Genomic DNA, 21549 nt, shown 5'->3' with positions numbered 1-21549 from the left:
CCAGAAAAATTGTAAAACGGTGATAAGTGGAAATTGGCAATATTTTTTACCTATTTTCAATGATTTCACTAAAAATATTTTTATATTTTTTCAAACAATATCACGTATTCTGTTTTTTTATTTGATTGAAAAACAGCATGTTAAAATTATTTAATGTGTAAATTAAAAAAAACAAAAATATAATTTGCATAAAATAACATACAATAATTTTTCCCCTAAATGTTGGGAAATTTTATTTATATAGTATCACTTTTTTTCTATGGCATCACTAAAAACAACTGTCATATAGATCGCGGCAAAATTGTTTCCACTTTTATGACAACTTTTTAAACCATCTTTTTTATAACTTTAAATATTTCTATTGTTATGTTTTAAGCATCGCAATTTAATGATATTAAAACTTCATTGTTTCTAAACATTTGTCAACTGCTTATCATGATTTGTACAAGCCAATATGACGTTGTTGTTCAAATGAAAACTAAGACTAACCCTAAAGGAAGACACTTTAACAAAAATGTCAATTACACTGCACCTGCTTTGAATTTAGGTTAAGACAATAATTTATCATTTACTAGTTGTTTACCTGTTTTTATTCTTCATTTGTGTGGCACATGCGGTGGCGTGCGGACCGTGGCATCATTATTACGACATAATTTTGGCTTTTTTGACACATCAAATGAATTCCGAAATTTTTTAAGCGTAAAACCGGGGTGATGAAAAATGTAAAAAACATTATTTGGGGGGAATATTTGTATGAGAATGTGCGAAGAAAAATGAGTCCTGAACATTTAAATTTATATTTATTTATAAAAAATTCTGCCATTTACAATATCTACTCCGATCACAGAGAGAACGCTTAAGAGATCGAATCCGCAATGAAGATATGAGACGAACCTGTGGCACCGAAGATGATGTGCAATAGAGCAGAGAAAGAAGATTCTGGAGAGATCATGTAAACAGAATAGACTACAATTTGATTAGATATCCATTATAAAATACTTTTATTGGATTTAATTCTAATTTTAACTTATATATTTACAAAGTTTCCTTATATACTAACAATAATAGCTGTTTAATGATATAGGTGCTTAATAGTGCTGATACTTTATGGGGGTATTTAACAAGTATTCAGGATTTCTATATAGACCAAGAAAAGTAAAGTAAAGTAATTATTACCCTAATTGATTTTTACTTACTTTTCTTGGTGATGAATGATGAATGAAGGCAATTACCCACAAATTGAAATGTCACCTTTTACTGCCAATTAATTTTTTAATTATACGCCATTGCTGGTGATGTATAATTTAGAACTAACCTTTCCTGAAGATCTCTCAGTTCTTCTTCTTGTGCTGCAATAATCCTTGGATCGATGTCATTAGTTACCTCTACAGTCCTACCCATTCTTCCTCTGACTGCCGACTTTCCTCCACCAGACATTGTTCCTAAAACGGAATACAACATATTTAAGAAAGAAGTGAAAAGTTAAATTCATAATTGTTTTTTGTGTAGCACTGATTGAAAACACCTTGTACATTTTTTTTTGTAATTTATATGTTATACTAAAAATATTTACTAATTAAAAATAAAATAAACACATTATTGTAAGACGTCACTCCCCATTACAGACCCAATAATGTTTTTTTTTCTTTTACATAATGGAAAACGTTAATGTAAATTTATTTATTAAATTTACATAAAATTTGTATTTTGTTGTAATATATATATATATACTTTACTTGTAATTTTTTCTGAATAAACTAAGCAAAAATATATAAATAAATTTCGTTTGCCGGTCTGTAGCACTAACTATGCACAACTCTTTCCTCTATAGTTCTTGTTCTAATTTTTAAAAAAAATTCATCCACCGATATATTTAACATGCCTCTTAAAAAAATCATGAAGACTCATTCTATCTGGCTGCGATACACTCCCACTTGCTTTTTAATGATGGACACGCTTACATACACCCAAACATTTACTCTCATACAAATACACACAAACACAACCTCTTACATATATATACGCACGCAGACATTTAAGAATGTACCATAATTTAATATGCATAATTATTATTTAGAAACTTTGCTGGTCTATCCTTAAACTTTATCTTTAATATGTAATTTAATAATTGTTGACTGTAGGTTTTTATAAAATAAAGAAATAAAAAATGTTATAAAAATAAAGAAAAAGTAAAAAAAAAATATTAAAAGAAAACATCTTTATATAAAATAGTTTTTAAAAAAGGGTAAAAAATCATTTTGATATAGCAAATACAACTTCATTATCAAAATACGAAAATAAGAAAAATATATCAAGTCTAGTATTATATGTAGACTCATGTGACATCATAGTAACACAACAGTTAAATATTGATATAACAGGTGGTACTGTCTGCACAGCCTGGCTTGAATTCAAGAAATTGGTTAAATGAAAAGTGAGGACAAACCTGCGATCTCGATGACATCTCCTCCTACCGTCACAACCCTGTATCTGGTTCTCCCATAAGATACCCGGGTAGCTTGATCCAAGTCTTTAGCTACAAGTGTATCTCTGAGAGCATAATAGAAAGCGGGCTTTACTCTCTCGTCACTGATCTGGACTAGATCAAACAGACGCGGAGTGTTCTCAGGACTAAAAATAAAACAGAATTGACTTAATTTAGTAGGAGTGTTTGCTACTATGTTTTTGGTCCCCCCGGCATCAATTCAATTAAGTAGCGATAAGTGGAAATGCCCGTAGGTCGTAAATGAACCAAATTAATAAGTAAATAAAATATAAGTTTACATAAAATATAACTAAAGTAACTTCGCATAAACGATAACAAAAGTTTTTTAAAAAAAAAAGAGGAGTGTTAAAACATTGATGGCATTCTCCACTTTTTATTGTTTTGAGTAATATGCAATGTTTTTTTAGTACTTCCTAGACTGCAAGGATAATTTAATATAGTTATGCAGAAGGCAGCCAGCTATAGAAAAGTGAAACGGAGATAATAGCACGTTTGTGAAAAGACTGAATAATCTAATCTACTCAACAATTGGAATGTTTTTGACTTTAACAATGATAAATAATGAATACATTAGTTTTTTTTTCATTTTACAAACAATAATTTTCTTACGTAATAGACCAGTTTTAATGATTTTTAAAGTACCGTGAGATTTTTCTAGTGCTGTAGGTGTTTTCAGCAAATTATGAAATGCCATTTTTGTGATCGATACCATTTTCAGATAGTGATTAATACAGTTTTTTGTATGAAAGCGGTCTGGTTGTTTTTAGCAGAACATGGAAATGACCTTACTGCACCCGAAAACATGAATTTCTCATTTTTTCTAAATTGTGGACTGGCTGCTTTCTGCATAATTACATTCAATTGTTGCTAGAAGTTACTTCGTGTGTATATTTTATTACAACTAATGGGTAAATTATTGACTTATTTGAATGAATAGATAGTTTTGGATTGTTTGATGGTTTTTGTTCTGTAACGTAAAGGAGACTTTGAGTCAAAAATAGATGAAGTACTGCCGTTTTCTGCTTGGAAACCTTTGCAGTTGCAATAGTATTTTTGTTTCAATATCCATCACCGTAACTCATTACAGACCAATGGGGAAGATTGCTGTCTTTGTTTTGACATGCCTCATATATCTTTAAGCGAGAGGTAAACTACAGTACATCCAAAACCCCAACTTTTCAGAGGAGACAAATTAGTGATTTTTTATGCGTTAAACATCTGTTATTTTTTTTAAGGAGAACCTTTAGAGATACATTTGTTTACCCCTAAATATATTTATGGTATTACATCAAATGTTGTACGGGAAAAAAACAGAAAATCTAAAGGATTTTTTTAGCCATGATAAAAAAACGCTCTTTTAAAATTAAATTTTTGATTTTTATAGTTTAAAAAAAAATTATACTTAATATTTTTAATAGGTTTATAATTTTATTTTTATAATATTTTATTTTCAAATATTTTGTGATCCCCTAAGCTCTTAGCATGAGACAGTTTGTATAATACCTAGGGCATTTAATATACATTGCAACAATATCAACAAATTAAGAATTTATGATTTTTGCAATTTCTAATTTACTGCGTTATTATTATTATTAAAGATAACTTAAAGAGAGCCATTTTTGTAATATAATACGTCAAGGGGGCTTTACAAAGTGATTATATAAAGAAATAAATTTAATTTTAACTTTTTTAATTTGTAATTTAAGAAAAACAATATTCTTTGTCATCAACAAATTCATTTTATCTTTAATTTGTTTACAGTAAGTATAATGTATCGCATATAATTTTAATATAGTACAATGTACAAAAGAACTGTTTTATATGAATAACTATATTTTTCTGTATTATTTTATAATTTTGCGATAGTACACTGTTTGTGCCATCTACAATAATAAAATAAAATAAATCAATAAAATACAAAATAAGTGTTATTCATTATTCATAAAAACAATTTTTGTAAGAATAATACAGTTTAATATTTTTTAAATAATTAAATGTTAAAAAGGTGCCTATACATCAACAATAGGTTTAAATTTTCATGCATTTATTGTAATACAAAATGAGTTTAGATTTCTGATAAACAAGGTGTAGTTTTCTTTTTCGGGAAATAACAAACTCTGTTTAAGTAATTTTTTATTAATACTGTATTTTTTTCCTGTAAAACACATTATTTACAGTTATTTTCTTACTTTTATTAGTACAAGCTGCTTATTTTTTTTACTATCCTTTACCTCTAATGTGGTGTGTAGTTAAAGTTATTGAAGAAATTGGAAATTTACCTCGTAACGCAGGATGAAAAATTTGATTTTGACATAGCAATATTTTTCCAAATTTCATCATATTTGGAGTTACCATACTTTACCTCTCGCATACATATGTATCTTAAGTTTTCTGATGTTTCATAAACTTACGTGGTAATTTTACTGTTACACTTGGATCTGAGATGTTCTTGTTTTTCAAGAACAATGAAAGTAGCTCTTCCCACATTGTGTTCCCTGAGGAATTCTATACTGTATTGGGCTGTCTGTACAGTGTCCACAACTATATTGTCCAATGGTCCACAGCAGGTAGAAATGGCAACGTCATATTTTTCGTCGATTGCTCCTAAATCACCCTAAACATAAAAAAATTAAAATCACAAATTAATTAGAGCTTTCACCCTCTAATGGGCATCTTCAGTGAATTTTTAATTGGTAACTTATAATCAAATATAAGTTATTACATCATTACAATGGAATTTCACCAAGAATTATCAATAAATAACTAAAATAAAAACAAATTAATCGTTTTTTCAAACTTTTTTTATATGAAAGTGTACATTTTTAATTACTATTCCATAAATATGTATAGGCGTTACAATTTAAACATAAATTTAGACAATTAAGTATATTTTATATTTAAATAAATCATTTAAAAATGGCTTATAGGGTTTCTGAAGAAAAACATAGAAAATGAAAAATATGACACGCTGAAATACACTTTATTTCATAAATCCTAGACATAACGCCAATTTTGACGGAAAAGGTCAAGACACAAACTAACCCGCCGCCGATGATAGATAGAAGAATACAGTTCTGTGTGTGAAATAGAACCAGAATCTCGGACAAGTGTTTTAGATTCAATGGCTACTCTTGGATAAAAATCCTGAAAAAAGAAATCGATTGGGGAAAAGTCCGCCTCGTAGTGTAGTGGTTGGCTCATTCGCCTTCGACGCTTGAGGTCATGGGCTGCGATTACAAACGCTATCTTCATCGGTACATATCGGGATGGAATAAAATAAAATTGATATTTATGTACGAAAATGTTATGAAAAGTTTAAAGTACAGGCCCTGGGGTCGATTCAGATTTGAAGCGTAAGATTGATCACCTTATATTCCTGTAACACATGATCGAGATACACAGCATGTACTTTTCCAATGCAGTTCCATTGGGTGCGGATTAGGGTTTGATGATGATGTCTATATAGATATGGATATACCCACTGAAAATATTTCTTGTTAATAAGCTATATGACTTACAAGCCTCCCAAGTATTCCTGGCAGTCTCCCAGCCTTTTTCTCAGCAATCAGAGAGTCCAGAACTCGCCCCTTGGATCTGCTGGCGCTCATGGACTGTTTACACTCTTCAACTTGTCCTCTCAGCAGCCTAACCTTGGCTCCAACTTCCGTATCTTCCTTCTTCAGCTCTTCAAACTCTTTCTTCGCATGACTAAGGGCCTTCTCTTTATTCGGAAGAGTGGAGTTCAACTCGGTTAAACGTCTGTAAGAGAAATGTATAAAATATTCAACGGGTGAATTATAATTTTGGACACCTCCACACGTGAATGAAGAAGGTCATTGGTTTATAAATATTTTTTTATTTGTATGTGATTTAAGAAACTATGAAACTTTTCCCAAAAAATAAATAAATTTTATCATCGCATTGGTTTTTTCAAAGTTTTGAGATTTTGAAAATCCCCATTGAAATTACACCGCCCGTGACGTAATGAGATGAAGTCAGTGAGTTTTTCTGACATTTAAAAGTAGAACCCCTAGTGGTTCTTTCTCTCTCCTTCCTAACTCATTACCTGATTCCATATTCCTCATTCTTTGATATGTATAACATAACATACTATTATTTAAGTTAATATGTGCAAGCCTTATCTCCTCATTAAAAAACAGCTGTTGTTTTTGATTAATTAGGTTTTTTTTCACGAATGTATCTTTTGATATATATTTTGTATTTTAGAACAAATTTTTGAGCAACTCTTCTTTTGACAAATCTGTTTTTTGGATGTGTGGAAGATATTGCTTTTAGCAATAAGTCCGCCAACGTACTTATTCTTTGTACTTAAAGATTAGAATAAATAAATAATAAATTATACATCTTAGGAAATAAGAATCTATAAACACCATAGTGGGTTAAATACAGTCCTTGTCTTCAAGAATTTCGACAAACTTAAAATATTGTTAGTAAAATTCTAGCCTATACAAGGACTCGTAGCTAAACAGGTAATTACAAGACCAATGTTTTCTTAGAAATATAAATATTCAATAAAAAAATACTCATTAAAAATCCACACAAAAATATGAAAAGAAAATGGAGGTGAGCCATTTAATGTTTTTTTTTTTTAATCACTTACTCTTTTTTCTCTTGAATATCGAATGACACTTTTTCTAGAGATTGCTTCAGCTTTTCCATTTTTTCTTTCTCTTTCTCCTCAGAACTAACATAGATTTTCAGCTCCGATTCGGCCAATTTGAATTTTTGTCTCGTATCATCTTCCACTTTTTTCAAGTCTATAAGCCTCAACTGCACTTTGTCTTTTGCCTCCTGAAGTTCCCTGGTTTCCGCACTGGAGAAAACAAAAAGATTTCAAACAATGATCAAACTTTAAAAATAGTCAACATGCATAATATGTATTATATCATCATTCCCCTTTCCACACATTATGGTGCATAGGGCACTGCATTGGTACACCAATCGCAGCTGATACTGATATTTTTTTGTTTCATGAAGGTAAGATGATCAATCTTACGCTTCAGTTACTAGTCCACGAACAATGAAATTTTGCAGGGTAGAACCACCTTTAGAACAAATATTTCATGTCCAACCCTGAATAGTGGTCCATTTTCTCGCGTTGTGACGTCAGCAAATGTTTTCAGATTTAAAATCTCTTTTATTTTTGAATGTGTAATGACTACACAGCACTGGAACACGCGGATTTTTTTAACACAGTAAAAGAAGGATAAATAGTTAGAATATTTGTTGATTTAACCGCCTAATTTAAAAGTGTATTAATAACATGCGTTCACAAAAATCTGAAAATTTAAAAGTAAAAATTAAAATTTATTACTTACCCAATACTTGCCATTACACTCTGCAATTCAGACTCCTGGGTCTCTTTCTGTTTTGATAATTTAATATCCAACTCCTCGCATTCTTTGATGTCTCTTTTACTTTTATCTGGAATCTATCAAAAGAGATTCACATTTTAGTAGCAGATTCATAGGTATATATTTTTAACCCAATGAAATATTTTGACGGTAGCTACCTGCCCGAAATAAAAATACGGTACAGCTCCTTTAGCGGGATATCTCGATTTATCGCACATGCAGCTGGGTTTTCTTATTTTAGTCGGCATTTTAAATAAGAACCACAAAGCGTACACAACAATCAGCTGACTCATAATGGTGTCAACTTTTTCTAAATAGGTCATGCGCGAAACCACAATTGCAGCACTGTGATGGCAAGCAATACATAGGAACATACTTTCTGGATATACCTCATAAACTACATATCTACTTTGTGCAAAATCACAAAAATATTTTCTGTTCATATACATTTATATTATAGATGAAAATAATCTAATGATTAGTAATTTAATGAATTAAACAATAAAAAATAATAAATTCGTGGGAGGGCACAAAGTTCCCAAAATCTGGGCATTGCCCCCTCCCCCCAAGATTACAGGATAAATAAAATTGAAAATAAATTAAAATTTCATCCTGGGAGTGGTGCCAAGATGCTGAAAAATCGGTGGCTACCCCCACCCCCCATGATTATTTTCATTCTAATGAATCGTCTATAATTTATAACATATCAACGATGGAAAGGAAAAAGTTATTAAGCACCATGTAGCAACATTACAGAAGAGCCAATTAAAGTGTTTTTTTGTTGTTGTAATTAATAAAGAATCTCGTATTTTAAATATTTATTTAAATTATGTAGGAATCACGCCAAAATAATGCGTATGCATGAGATTTTTTAATTAATTACAAAAAAAAAACTTTAAATGGCTCTTCTGCAAAAGTGCAACATGTCGCTTTGTAACTTTTTCTTTTCCAGCGTCTTTATGTATACATATATCTATATATGCTTTTAATATGTCCAATGAGTTTTATACAAAACTCATTGTGGGACAATATCGTATTTTACAACTATACATTATGTTTTTAGACATAAATAATTTACTGACCTGTTCTAAATCAATGAGTTTACTTTTTTCTTGTTCGAGAACCCCCTGGATATTTTTTTTTCTCTTGTTGGTTTGAGTAACATCAGCTTGTAAGGCGACATCACGAGTTTTCATCTTCTTAAACAATTCATTCAACTCTTCTTTTCGATGCTCCAGATTTTCGAACTTCCTTAAATCACAAACAGAAAAAATCATCATTATTTGAAGGATTCATCATTGTGTTTTTTATTCTTTAACGTAATAATTTGTAACTATGAAGGTTGATTGACATGCTCTACCCCTGCTGTTTCTGAGTGGCTGAGAAAAAAAATTGTACCTTATTTTTTGACGTATTCTCCTTGGATTTGTATGCATTTCTTCTGACGATGCTTCAACCCTTCTATAGCTGCACTTGTGCGACCCCTGCCAACCACTCACCTATCCACCGCACAGGAGTGTCATTGGTTGCCAGCCTTTCAAACTGGGTTTGAATTGAATAAACACCTCCTGTATTCACCTGATCTAGAGTGACTACCGGTTTTCCCAAAATTCAAGAAATGTTTGTGTAGAAATAAATTTTTGGATGATAATGAGGCATGTGCTGTGTAGATGAGTGGTTGGCAGGAGTTCACAAATCTTCTACCAGAAAGTTATATAAATGTTGGAGCATCGCTGGAAGATATGCATACAAAGAACTATGTAGAAAAATAAGGTACAAAAGCTATTTCTCAACCACTTCCAAATAGGTCAGGGGTGTTGGATATCAATCAACCTTTGTAAAGTGGTGGCTTTTATTTTTTAGTTGCGAATGAAATACTAGACACAAAGAAAAGAAATATAAGCAAAAACGCCGTTAAAATGATGTATTTTTATTCAAATGTGAATACATAATTAAACGTAGTTATCCAGAAAGCAGCCAGCCATAGAAAAATGAAACTGAGATAATAGCACATTTGTAAAAATAGTGAATAATCAAATCTACACAACAGTTGGAATGCTTTTGACTTCGACAAATGATAAACAATGATTACATTAGTTTTTTTAAAAAATATTATTAACAAGAATCTAATTATGTGCGTACTTACCAGTTTTAATAACTTTTCAAGTACCGTAAGATTTTTCTAGTGCTGTGGGTGTTTTTTGCAAATTGAGAAATGCCGTTTTTGTGATCGGCACTATTTTCCAAAGGTTATTATTAGAGTTTTTTTGTATGAAAGCGGCCTGGCTGTTTTTAATAGAACTTAGAATTGACCTTGCTGCACCCTTTAACACCAATATCTCATTATTTCTAAATTGTGGACTGGCTGCTTTCTGCATAACTACGTTCAATTAAAAAAAATATTTTTACTGTACATTTTATTACATTTGCAGATTTAATAATTATTTTAGGCCGGGTTTAACTGATGCAATCTTATATCTTTTTTTCAACCTATTTGTTTGAAATTTATTAGTGTAATTAATAATAAATAAGGAAAAAATGAAGATCTTATACTAACTTAGTTCCTTGGGCAAGCGTGAGATTTTTTTCATCCTTTGTAGATTTCAATGTCCCCATTTTCTCGTCTAAGTCATCGAGTAATGTTTGATGTTTTTGCCTCTCTTCTTTTGTGACGTTAATTTTTTTGTTTGTAGAATGACTGAAATTTCAACAAATAAATAGTGTGTATAAAGTTTGCATGCAACTGTGTTTTTAATATTAAATCAATCATGTTTGGTGTCAATTTAAAAGACATCGAGCTACGGTAGAAAGTTGAAAGATGTGCTATTAAAATCCCCAACTTGCTATAAAAAATGGACGAGGGCCATGAGGTGGGGTTTTTAATTAGGGAAGCAGTCACTTGGTACTAGGTACATAGGTAAAATATGTACCTACTGCTGACAAAGCAATTTGAGTAAAGTGCTTTTAAATAAACTAAGAAGATATTTTAAGCCATAATTTCAGCACAAAAGAGCTATGTTTCATAGTTTAATATTATAATACTATTGCGTCAACCGATTTAAATGTTAACATTGTTATAAAACAGTAAAAAAAAATATGAAAAATAAACATGGATTGGTTTGTTTGAACTGCTTCCACGTAGCTTCTAAAGATCGCAATTTGCGCATGTACGGACTTGGGAATTCAGTACTGAATGACCGCCTCATAGGAATGAACAGAGGCAGAATTAGATGGAGCGCAGTGAATTTTACTTCAGTTCTTGCATAACTGTGCAGACGAAAGGTTGTGAGTGGGCTTGTCGCATTTTTTTAGAAGTTATTAAAGAATGCACATCAAATCCATTTAAGATCACTATGATTAACGATAAACGAATTAAAAAAATATTTTATGTACTTACTAGAAACATTAGTTAACTTTTAGCTGATTTTATTTATAAAAAAAAAATAGGTAGGTGCTGATTGTTTAGAAGTCAAATTTTTAGGGAAGCATTGGTTCCATCCAATCTATGGATGGACCACGTATGATAAAGAAATACAAAATTCTAAATGACATCATCATCACTCCCTTTCCGCACCTAATGGTGCATAGGGCACTGCATTGGTACACCAATCGCAGCGTATCTTGATAATTTTTGCTACATGAAGGTAAGATAATCAGTCTTACGCTTCAGGTACCAGTCCAGGGACTATGAAATATTCCAGTGAGAAAACATCAATTTTTAAGTAAATATTTCATATCAAACATGCCGGGAATCAAACAAGAGACCTCTTGCATGGTAGGCAAACGCGCTGACCATTACACAACGAGGCCGACAATGAAATATTCATATTTAAATGACATATTTAAACAAAAATGGAATTTTTGTTTGGATATGTCATTTGCATTGAATAAATGTTAAAATACCTAACACATTTGTCTAAGAGATCGCATTTGACAGCATTCACTTTGCTTCTGTATTTCCTTTTTCACTTCTATACATAAGTGATGTGACTAAAACTGCATTGTGCACTGCCAGTCTAGCTTTGATTGACATAAATATGTATCATAATGAGCACTTGAACATGGAGAATTTAACACTTTTTTTAATATTTACAAAACTGATTTTCTATAGCACTATAAGACGAGATAAATTTTCACTTACATGTATTTTTGAAGAAGAGAATTTCTGGCTCTCGTCAGATTGTTCATGATATTGATTTGTGCAAGAGCTTCTTTCATTGGCCCTTCCATCTTTTGCTTTTCCCCCTCCACAAGCCTCACTCTATTTAATTTCTCTTTACGAGCTTCGGACAATTCCTCAACGCGGACAGCCAGTTTTTCAATAGGTTCCTTAAACAGATCATATTCTCAGTTAGATTATATTTTATCAATAATAAGCATTCGTATAAATATTCACCGAGCACCATCATCATAATTCCCTTTCCAGCACCTAGTGGTTCATAGGGGACTGTATTCTACACAATCATCTGTTACATGAAGGTAAATTACAACTACAACAGTGTAAGTCACTCTCCAAGCACAAGAGTTAGTCTCTTTTTTTGGAGAGTTACAGTGATAACATTTACTAGATGTGTAAAAGTAGATATGTATAGAATTTTTAAAAAACATGTATCTTTTATGAAATTTATTAATAAAAAAAATTGATTGAAGACAGGAGCGATGAATTTAAACAAACTATAAAATCGATATTTCACGTCCACCACGCAAGGAATCGAACCTAGGACCTTAAGAATAGTAGGCTAACGTGCCAACCACTACACAACGAGGCTGACTTATCTCCACTCGATTTCCTTATTCGGGATTTTTGACCGAGAGCAGCCATTGAGTCGAAAACACTCGTACAGGGTTCTGGTTCTATTTCACACAGAGAACTGTATTTTCTCTGTGTCCAGGCAGACGAAGAATAGTTCATCGAGTATGCATGGAAGAAAAAAAAAATTTTAATTTTCAAATATTAGAATGAATAATCGGCCTAAAAGGGTTTGACAGTTTGCCCACTACTGCTTGGTGGTGCCCACATACAAGGAGAAATTACTTATTGCCGAAAGAAAAAACCTGCCTGAAGAAGCTCTGTGTAGTTTGATAGTCTTGGCACTTTTGTGCCCAAAGAAGATCATCCAGAAGTTCATAATATGTACTTCATATTGACGAAAGGAGAATTCTTAAACAACTTAAATTGTTCATGTATCCTCACCATATATCACTAAATGTGAAGTTGAAATAGAAATACAAGCTTGTATAAATGTTTGCCTTCATTTAAATTCAAACATTGAATCAGATAAATGTAATTGTCCTATTATAAATGCTGTAAATAATCATAATTTTTTTAGGATTAATGCTAGATTCTAAATTTAGCTGGGGTGTTCATATTGATGGAATCTGCGACAGATTAGGGTACTGGATTAAAGCCATTTATGTAATCTCTAAATACTTTATAGTGCCTGTTAATAAATAAATTTGTAAAATATAAATAAAATAATGTAAAATAAACCTGTCAAAACCTGGTAAAAAATTGTAATTGTGTTATAAAATATCAAATAAATGCTGCTCTTCAGCACTGAAACTGAATTCTTCGGTGACTGATATGACAATTTGCGGAAACAATTCTGTGGCGTTGTAAAAAGATGCATGATACTAACATTGAGAAAATTAGTTAAGTATGCAGTTCCACTCTGAAAAGTCTCTGAAAGATTGGATGAAGAGATAAAAATTATGAAATATAAATTATAATATAATTATAACATAATATAACTTGTAAATAAATTGCATTTAACAACAATATTGATAATTAACAAACTGTTAAGACAGTTATAAACTTCAAACCTCGGTTGAGAGCCAAAAGTAGTATGGAATTTTTTTTAAATAATTTTTACGTTCAATGTGATCCAAAATGCAACTTTTTAGACCCCTTTTACTTTGATATCTAAAAAATAAAAAAACTTCATATATCATCGGCCCACTCTATTGCACGATTAGCTAATAGTGACATGTACCTCTTTACCTAAATGCCGCAGAATCACAAAACCAGTTAAAAGACTTGCAATTAATTTTTGAAAACCACCAGATCTGTATATTCAACAGGACATACAAAAGGGTCACTGCGAGAAGTACTATTCGGTATTCGTAGAAACAAAACGCACAAGACAAGATGCCTTAGGATGCTTCAGAAGATGTATTAGGATTAAACACTTAACTTTCTCAGAAAATATGAAAAAATAGTTACTTTAAATCTTGCTGTCCCCACGATATCTTCAAGGTATTCTAGCATCCCGGTGTCATGCTCAGTTGGAGCTTTGGGCTTCATCATAGCTATCTGTTCCACCTCACCCTGGTTAAAAAGAAAAAATAAACTACAATCACGATTAACATATTACAACAGAGACAAAGAACATTTTAGAGAAGAGAGTATGGAAGACTATGACCCGTCATTGGCTGATTTAAGTGGCCATTTTACACACTAACATTCACTGGCTGCGCATATTACGTAGGAACGCATTGGTGTCAATTATTGTCGCAATCTCCACATCCAATCCACCTACATCTATGTCTTCTATACCGCAGTATTTCTTTGTCACATAAGTAGACCCAGTGTTCCGCAAGATTATTTTTTAATCGCCGTGCTGCTTCTATATATTGTCCATCCAAAACGGTACAGCAAAGACAGGCATATTAAATTTAAATAAATCAACAGTTTTAGAACAAATGCAGATATTAATTCTCTGTTCCACAAGACCACTCTCTTAGGAATAAATATGCTACAAATACTGTTTTTTTTTCAACTCAACTTTGGTACGATTTTAAATGGAACTTATTATTTATAGTTTTCTCTAAATTGATCATAGAAGGGTAGCTTATAATAATTTTGTATAGAAACATGCCAATTCTTTTGATTTTTTCTTATTTTATGTGTTCTACTTTATACTATAAATAATAGCTAATACTATTTCTACAATGCATGAATTTTAAAATTATTTTCCTAAAATAAGTAACATGGTATTTTTAATAAAAATATAATAGTCCAGACAGTTGATTCATTAAATAAAATCAACTAGTTTTTAACTTAATTATGGTCAATTTTTATTTTTCGGTTGTAATGTCATAGAATAAATACAATTATGTAACGTTACCTGAAGAATTAGGAATCTGTTGTGATCCAAGTCTATGCCATGGGATTTCAAAACTTTAGAAACTTCTTTAAACTGAACCCTTTTTCCATTTAGAGTATAGAAGGAAGAACTGTCCTTGAAAGCAGTCCGTGAAACAACCAATTCCGAGTTTGGTACTATTGAGTAATCATCTTCACCTTCCTGAAACACGTGTATTTTAATATAAAAATTAAAAACAATTTAAATTTAATAAAACTACAGTATGTTTTTTCTAAGAGTGGTCGCTGACAGATCGACGACGGTGAATCAAATGAAAAGGGGATATAAAGGGGATATAAAAAATATTTAATTTATTTATTAAAAAAAGCAAGCACAGGTCATTTTTCCACCTAGTTTGCTTTCAAAATGAATGGGTAAATTGGCGATTGCCTTCTCGTGAAATAAAATTGGTCATGTCTGCAGTCAATAGCACACATATACTTTCACCCCTGCGTCAACGTTAAACCTTTGGCCCCTAGACTTTTTTTGAGGGGGCCAAAGATATAGAAATCACAAGGTGACAAGTAAAGGCTGTTGGGAGGGTGTTACTACAATGCTTTCCAGCTGAGTTTTTCTTGTATCAGGACCGCTGTATGGGGACGAGCGTTGTCTTGGAGAAGAATCACTTCTCTCATAAAAAATCCTGTCATTTTCAGTGATATGTCAGTCTCACATGTAGAAAGAGATAACTTCAAATAAAAAAAAATACAGAAACTGCTTGGCATAGAGATGTCACCTGTGCTTCTAATGTTGGCGTCCAAGGGGTGAAATGCAAAATAAAAATGTTAATGATTCAAATATAAATTTCATAAGTGATTATTTTTTATGTATAAAAATAAATATTAGCATTCTTATGATTTAGAGAAATATTTTAATATTTGGTCCATTTTCTGATTACCATAAATAATCAAGTTAGAAAATTGTAAACAAGTTGTGGTAGAGCAAAATTCAAACTTTATACGTTATCATGAGCATACGATACTATCATTTGACCACTTCTTCTACCAGTGCCTTATTAGGTCCCCGCGGCGTTGGCGATCACTGCAGTGAAAGCATTTCTGTCCTGCGCTACTCGGAACAGTTCCTCAAAATACTGGCTGTCTATATTTCGTTGATGATTTTATTTGGACATAACATTGTTAAGTTAATTCTCAACTATATTTATGTATTTACCTGAAAATTCTTTTACTCTGTGGTAGAAAGAAAAATATATTAGTCTAGTTGAAAATTCTACTGGAAATATTTCTTACCTTATCAACAATCAAAACAAAGTGCACAGATACTGTGGCACTAGTAATGTTAGGGAACTTCTTAGAGGAGTGAAGAAGGACAGATATCTTTTTAGATCTGATTTTAGCAGCTCGATATCCAAACACAAACAACATGGAGTCAATCACATTGCTCTTACCACTTCCATTGGGACCAATAATGGCAGTAAAACTCTGAAAATTCAAAACACAATTGTCTATCTGAGATTGGGGATATCCCCTTTTAAAGTAATACTTGACGCTTTTTTGTTTATAAATTTGTATTGAACACTAATTTTGGTTTCGAGGTTGTTATTATCAGAGTCCATATTCCAATGGGAAGTTAAAATGTATTTACGAAGTAAAAATTAGTTCTCAAGAGGAAAAATAAAACATGTTTACATATCACTATCCGTGACCTCGTTTGCTTTACATTCATCTTCTCACTAACGCGCACCAATTATTCCTACTTTTGACATGTCTATCTTTAAGTATTTGTTCATGCTATATCTTTCTCGTTCTTCCTCGTTTTCTGCATCCATTAGCTTTGTAAGTCTTTTTAGCTGTTTATTCGCTCTACATGTCCAAATAAATATAGAAATTCTTTGATGATGTTGTCGATAATGCTTATCTCAGCCTTACATAATGGATGGATATTAACATTTGCGTACCTAACGTACAGACATCGCATTTTGACAGCATTCAGCCTACTTTCATCCTCGTTTTTCAACTCCATTTGTGAGGGTCGGCACCAGGACTAGTCAACATAATGAGGAAGTTCAGTGGTTTTTTTATTAGTGAATAAACTATTAAACTAGGTCGAAATTTTTTAAAAATAATTTTGATACATCTCATATTATCAGCGCAATTACTTTTTAAAGATTTGTGTTTCTGAAATTACTCCGCATGTGACATCAAAGGTTCTCTTCCGCTTATTCTCAGTCAGTTCTGCCAAGTGGTCTATTGATATCTTTCACAGCTCTCTTATCATTGGTTGATTTATATGAACTAGTGACGCCGTTCAAAGTAGTTTCTTTTAATTAAAATTTTTTTTTTTTTTTTACAATTTCAAGAAACTTCGCTGTACAATTAAATGCTCTAATTTTTATGGTGCACAAGAAAAAAATTGTATCTAATTTCCCGTAGGGCTGAAGTTCTTCATTACACGCGTCACAAATTATATTAGTATATTACTTTGTGGAAATCATACAAGTATGATGCAGATGTAAGTAAAAAAGAATTAAGAACTAAATATCTCATTAACACTAATAAGTTACTAATAAATAATTCAAAATCATAATTTATTTGCCGTTCGAAAGTGTATCCGAGTTAAAGTCGCTCTGGATTTTTTTACTCTACTCTAATAATTGCCTAAATTAAAGCAATAAGCACTAAAATTTAGCTACAGTTATGGTAACCATATCAGATAATTGATAGACAATTTCAGAACACTATTCTCAATTGACAAATTGGCTATTTTAATGTAATAGCGATATTAATTTAATGTAAACAACACAACTCAGAAATGTTAGGTTATCTTTTGTACTAGAGAAAACAACGTCACTTGAATCTTTATTCAAGGCAATTCGGCATCAGTATAAGTTCATTTTTTTACTGTGTAGCAAACATACCTTATGAAATGGTCCCAGTCTTTCAACGCCAGCATAACTTTTAAAGTTTTCATTTACAATATCCGTTATTATAAGCCGTGGACCCGTGGCTTCCATCGATAGGGTGGGTTTTGGTGCTGGAGGAATATAAATGTCTCCAATTCTAATTCCACCCTCCTCATCATCCGATATATGGTCCATTCCATCATCCTCGATGTCTCCTCCGTTGCACGCAGAAGACGGGCCAGCTCCGTCAGCCGAATTACTCGCTCCATTTGTAACGGGAGGATCAACTTCCATTGGTTCTTCGACATCCTCGACGTTGGACTTTCTTTTGCGCATTGTCACGAAATTTTAAAAACAACAAAACTGCAAACTTGAACGGTTTCCGAGAGACAGATTCGATAGTAAACAAGGTGGTATTAAAACAGCAATTACCTACGCGTATCGATTAATTTATATACCAACGATTGAAACTGAGTTTTATTTCATTTTCAGCGCTTTAAATAGCAATATCAAACTGTAATAAACTATAAACAAGTTGGCGGGATTTGGTATGAGACTGTGGCATTTCAATTTGACGCCATGAAATATTTGACGGTTATATATCATAGATTATAAAACGATACGCCATAGACTTGGCGTTAGGTGTTTGTCTATGTCAGTCTGTTAGTCTATTATTTGTCTGATTTGGGTAGGTACCTACTATGTTTTTATTTTTACCCTTCACCATCAAATTTCGTAATTCTTTATTCTTGGTGATGCACGTGGTAGATTGAGGGAAATCTAAAAGTTATAAAGGTTACGGAACAACAATCAATTAAAATCAATTAAAATCAATTCAAATAATAAATTTATTTTAAATAAATTCATTCCAATTCAAAGTACATATATTATAATTAGTACCTATGTATGTTTTTGGAATATTTATCAAAATGTTCACGTTTCTTTATTATTATTGTAGTAGTGCTTTATAACAAATAAATTATCTTTGGATTTATAATAGTTAAATAACTAGTAGTATTTCTATATTATCTCTGAGTTAAATATCACCAGGTGCATGCGTATGTTTTTGCCAATTCGTGTGGTAAAGAAAACGAATATTTTTTTAAGAGAAATTTATTTTTTAGTCATCGGCTTCTACACACTTCGCATATTTTTTGGGTAAGTTATGAATACTATGTCAGAAAAACTGTTTGTTTTTTGCGACAACCCATTTGTCAAGCCATTTTCCAACTTCCTAGAAATTGCTGAATGCGTGCCCCATTGATGCGAGTAGATACTAGTTAGATAGCGCTAGGTCGGAGGGGTACGGCGGGTGCGGAAAAATGTCCCATTCAAGTGATTTTATGGCACTGGTTTTGCTCTGTGAGACGGCGCATTGTCGTGTAACAAACAAACTTTGCCATGTCTTCTATTTGTGCCTATATATTAATACGTAATAAAATATAAGTAATATACACAATTAAAAATGTCATTTTTTCTGTGGTTCTGTAGAAATTAACTCATACAACAAATATTATTGAATTTGCGACATATGTAGCTATATTCTATACTATTTTAATGCATCTCGCGTACAAAAGTTTTTTTTGAAATACCATAATATAATTCGAAATAACATTCAGCAGATATTTTCATAATGATTGAAATGTCAACACTGAGCACTTGCCAATTCCTTTAAAAGTAAATAATGCCAAAAACGGCCACTTTGAACCGCACATGTTTTATGTGATGTGATACATAATATTATGTCAACTAGAGAATCTTCAAATAATATTTGTAATCTGCTAGCTTGTTTTAGTACTGAAAAAATGCGACTAGGATAAAAATGTTAAATGGAGTGTATTTTTTTAATGCAGAAATGAATAGAAGTAATAAGCTTGTTTCGGAATAAAAAGCAAAGTCAGAACGCGTATCCTATTAATATTGATTGCGTTGTTTATTTTATTTTTATTGGTATACACGGCACAAATGCCTTTTATAAACATGAACATAAATACATTAAACAAAACAGTGTTCTGTTACAAAATTATGAAATAATACAAGAACAATATATTTTTACATTTAACACACTTGTTTTATACATTGTACAATATTATGACAATGCGGTTTATTGCACATAAGATACTTGGGTAAAAAAAAAGGTAACGCAATAAATTAGAAATAGAGAAAATCATAAATTCTTGATTTGTTGATATTGTTGCACTGTACTCTTATGTTGAATGCTCTAAAATATGTATAATACAAATTGTCTCGTGCTCAGAGCTCAGGAATCCTCAACAATTTTAAAAATAAAATGAATAACCCATTTCTAAAATAAAATATAAAAAATTAATAATACTAAAAAAATCTAAAATCTAATCACACGCATATATGTGTATTTAACGTGTATTTATTTAAACATTTATTTTTTTAATTAACATAAAATTAATTAACATTGTGTACGCATCATTCAATAAAAAAATCACATCATGTAACAAAAAAGGTTCTCCTAAACACGAAATTTTCTAGCTTGTCGAGACCTAAAACAAAAAACCCCTGTAAAAGGTAAAGTGGTCTAATAAAAAATGGCGTCATTTTGCTCATTACACTCGTTAATTGTATGTGTCGTTTGTATTAAATTAAATAAAATCGGTAGAAATACGACACGAGTTTTCCAAGAGGGGTTTTCATTAAACCCATTCCGTATTTTTAACACAACGCACATAACAACCCTATCAATAAATTACGGAAAAGTCAAGGGATGATTAATGACTTTGTGCGTGTGAAGAAAAGAAAATTGCTTTTCTTATGGGTTTATTTCTAAAATAACATTCCTTAGGCATACTGGAGCAATGCTAGAGCGTTAGTTTGTGTAACAAGCCCTTTTGTTTTTCTTTTCATTTGTTTATATTTGAAATCTTTTTTTATACCAATTAATAAATTTTCACCGGAACATCTTTTTCCTCACAGAATTGATATTTTCAAAAAAAGAAAATTTAACAATGCACTTAAGTAATATAAATTATATACTAAAGAAGAATTCCGTTTATCTTAACTCCAGTCATCCGTATTGCCAAATATCCGAATCGTCATCATGAAATAAAAAATAAAGGAGGTTTTATAGTAAAAAAAAAGGGCGCTGGCGGTGACTGCAACATTGCTAGGCATGTATAAGTAAGTTATTAACTCTTAAAAGACTGTGCTAAAACAATCCTTTGCACGTGGTGATGTAACCTTGTGTCACTCAAGCAAATGACAGAATATTACGAAGTTCAGACATAAAAAACAAACTGTTAAATAATTCATTTTCCATAATTCATAAATATAATAATATAATTTAGGCCTGTTATCGCAAAATAAATTAAAAATCATAAATATGCCGGTCATTTAACTAATGTAAACTTTTGCTTACTGGCTAAACCCACTGTTTGAACCATTTTTTTTGTTTTTGTCATTTTCGCACAAACACCGGCCACAAAACAGCGTTTTTGTCGTCCTTGTTATAAGTTCTATTATCGTGCTCTTTCTTACAAAAAATGAAATCATCATTTTCAAATTGTTGTTTTTTATCTTTTTGAATGTTTGAATTTCAGAATATTCCGTCTTTTGCTTGTGGTAACACATCACCGCGCGCAAAGGAATTTTTTATCACAGCCTTTTAAGAGTTATGGAAAAGCGCGCGTA

General features: G+C 31.5%; 1 protein-coding gene across 1 annotated transcript in view; it reads right to left on the bottom strand.

Moving 5' to 3' along the window:
- Positions 1-18517, bottom strand: part of glu (structural maintenance of chromosomes 4-like protein gluon) — a 32783-nt gene extending 14266 nt beyond the window's left edge. Inside the window, exons 1-13 of the mRNA XM_088237130.1 lie at positions 17905-18517; positions 16277-16468; positions 15009-15188; positions 14105-14209; positions 12023-12210; positions 10439-10579; positions 8964-9132; positions 7846-7958; positions 7128-7340; positions 6025-6265; positions 4918-5120; positions 2447-2631; positions 1316-1442 (exon numbers count right to left, since the gene is read on the bottom strand). Coding sequence (XP_088093256.1) covers positions 1316-1442; positions 2447-2631; positions 4918-5120; positions 6025-6265; positions 7128-7340; positions 7846-7958; positions 8964-9132; positions 10439-10579; positions 12023-12210; positions 14105-14209; positions 15009-15188; positions 16277-16468; positions 17905-18225 — 2378 coding nt within the window. The 5' untranslated portion in view covers positions 18226-18517. The remainder of the gene's footprint in view (positions 1-1315; positions 1443-2446; positions 2632-4917; positions 5121-6024; positions 6266-7127; positions 7341-7845; positions 7959-8963; positions 9133-10438; positions 10580-12022; positions 12211-14104; positions 14210-15008; positions 15189-16276; positions 16469-17904) is intronic.
- Positions 18518-21549: the final 3032 nt, after the last annotated feature.

The sequence above is a fragment of the Micrasema longulum genome, unplaced genomic scaffold (genome assembly GCF_059751315.1).
Source record: "Micrasema longulum isolate JH-2025_06_02 unplaced genomic scaffold, ASM5975131v1 h1tg001650l, whole genome shotgun sequence".
Taxonomy (NCBI): Eukaryota; Metazoa; Arthropoda; class Insecta; order Trichoptera; family Brachycentridae; genus Micrasema; species Micrasema longulum.
Note: the sequence above shows the minus strand (reverse complement) of the source record. Positions and strands in the feature narration are given on the sequence as shown.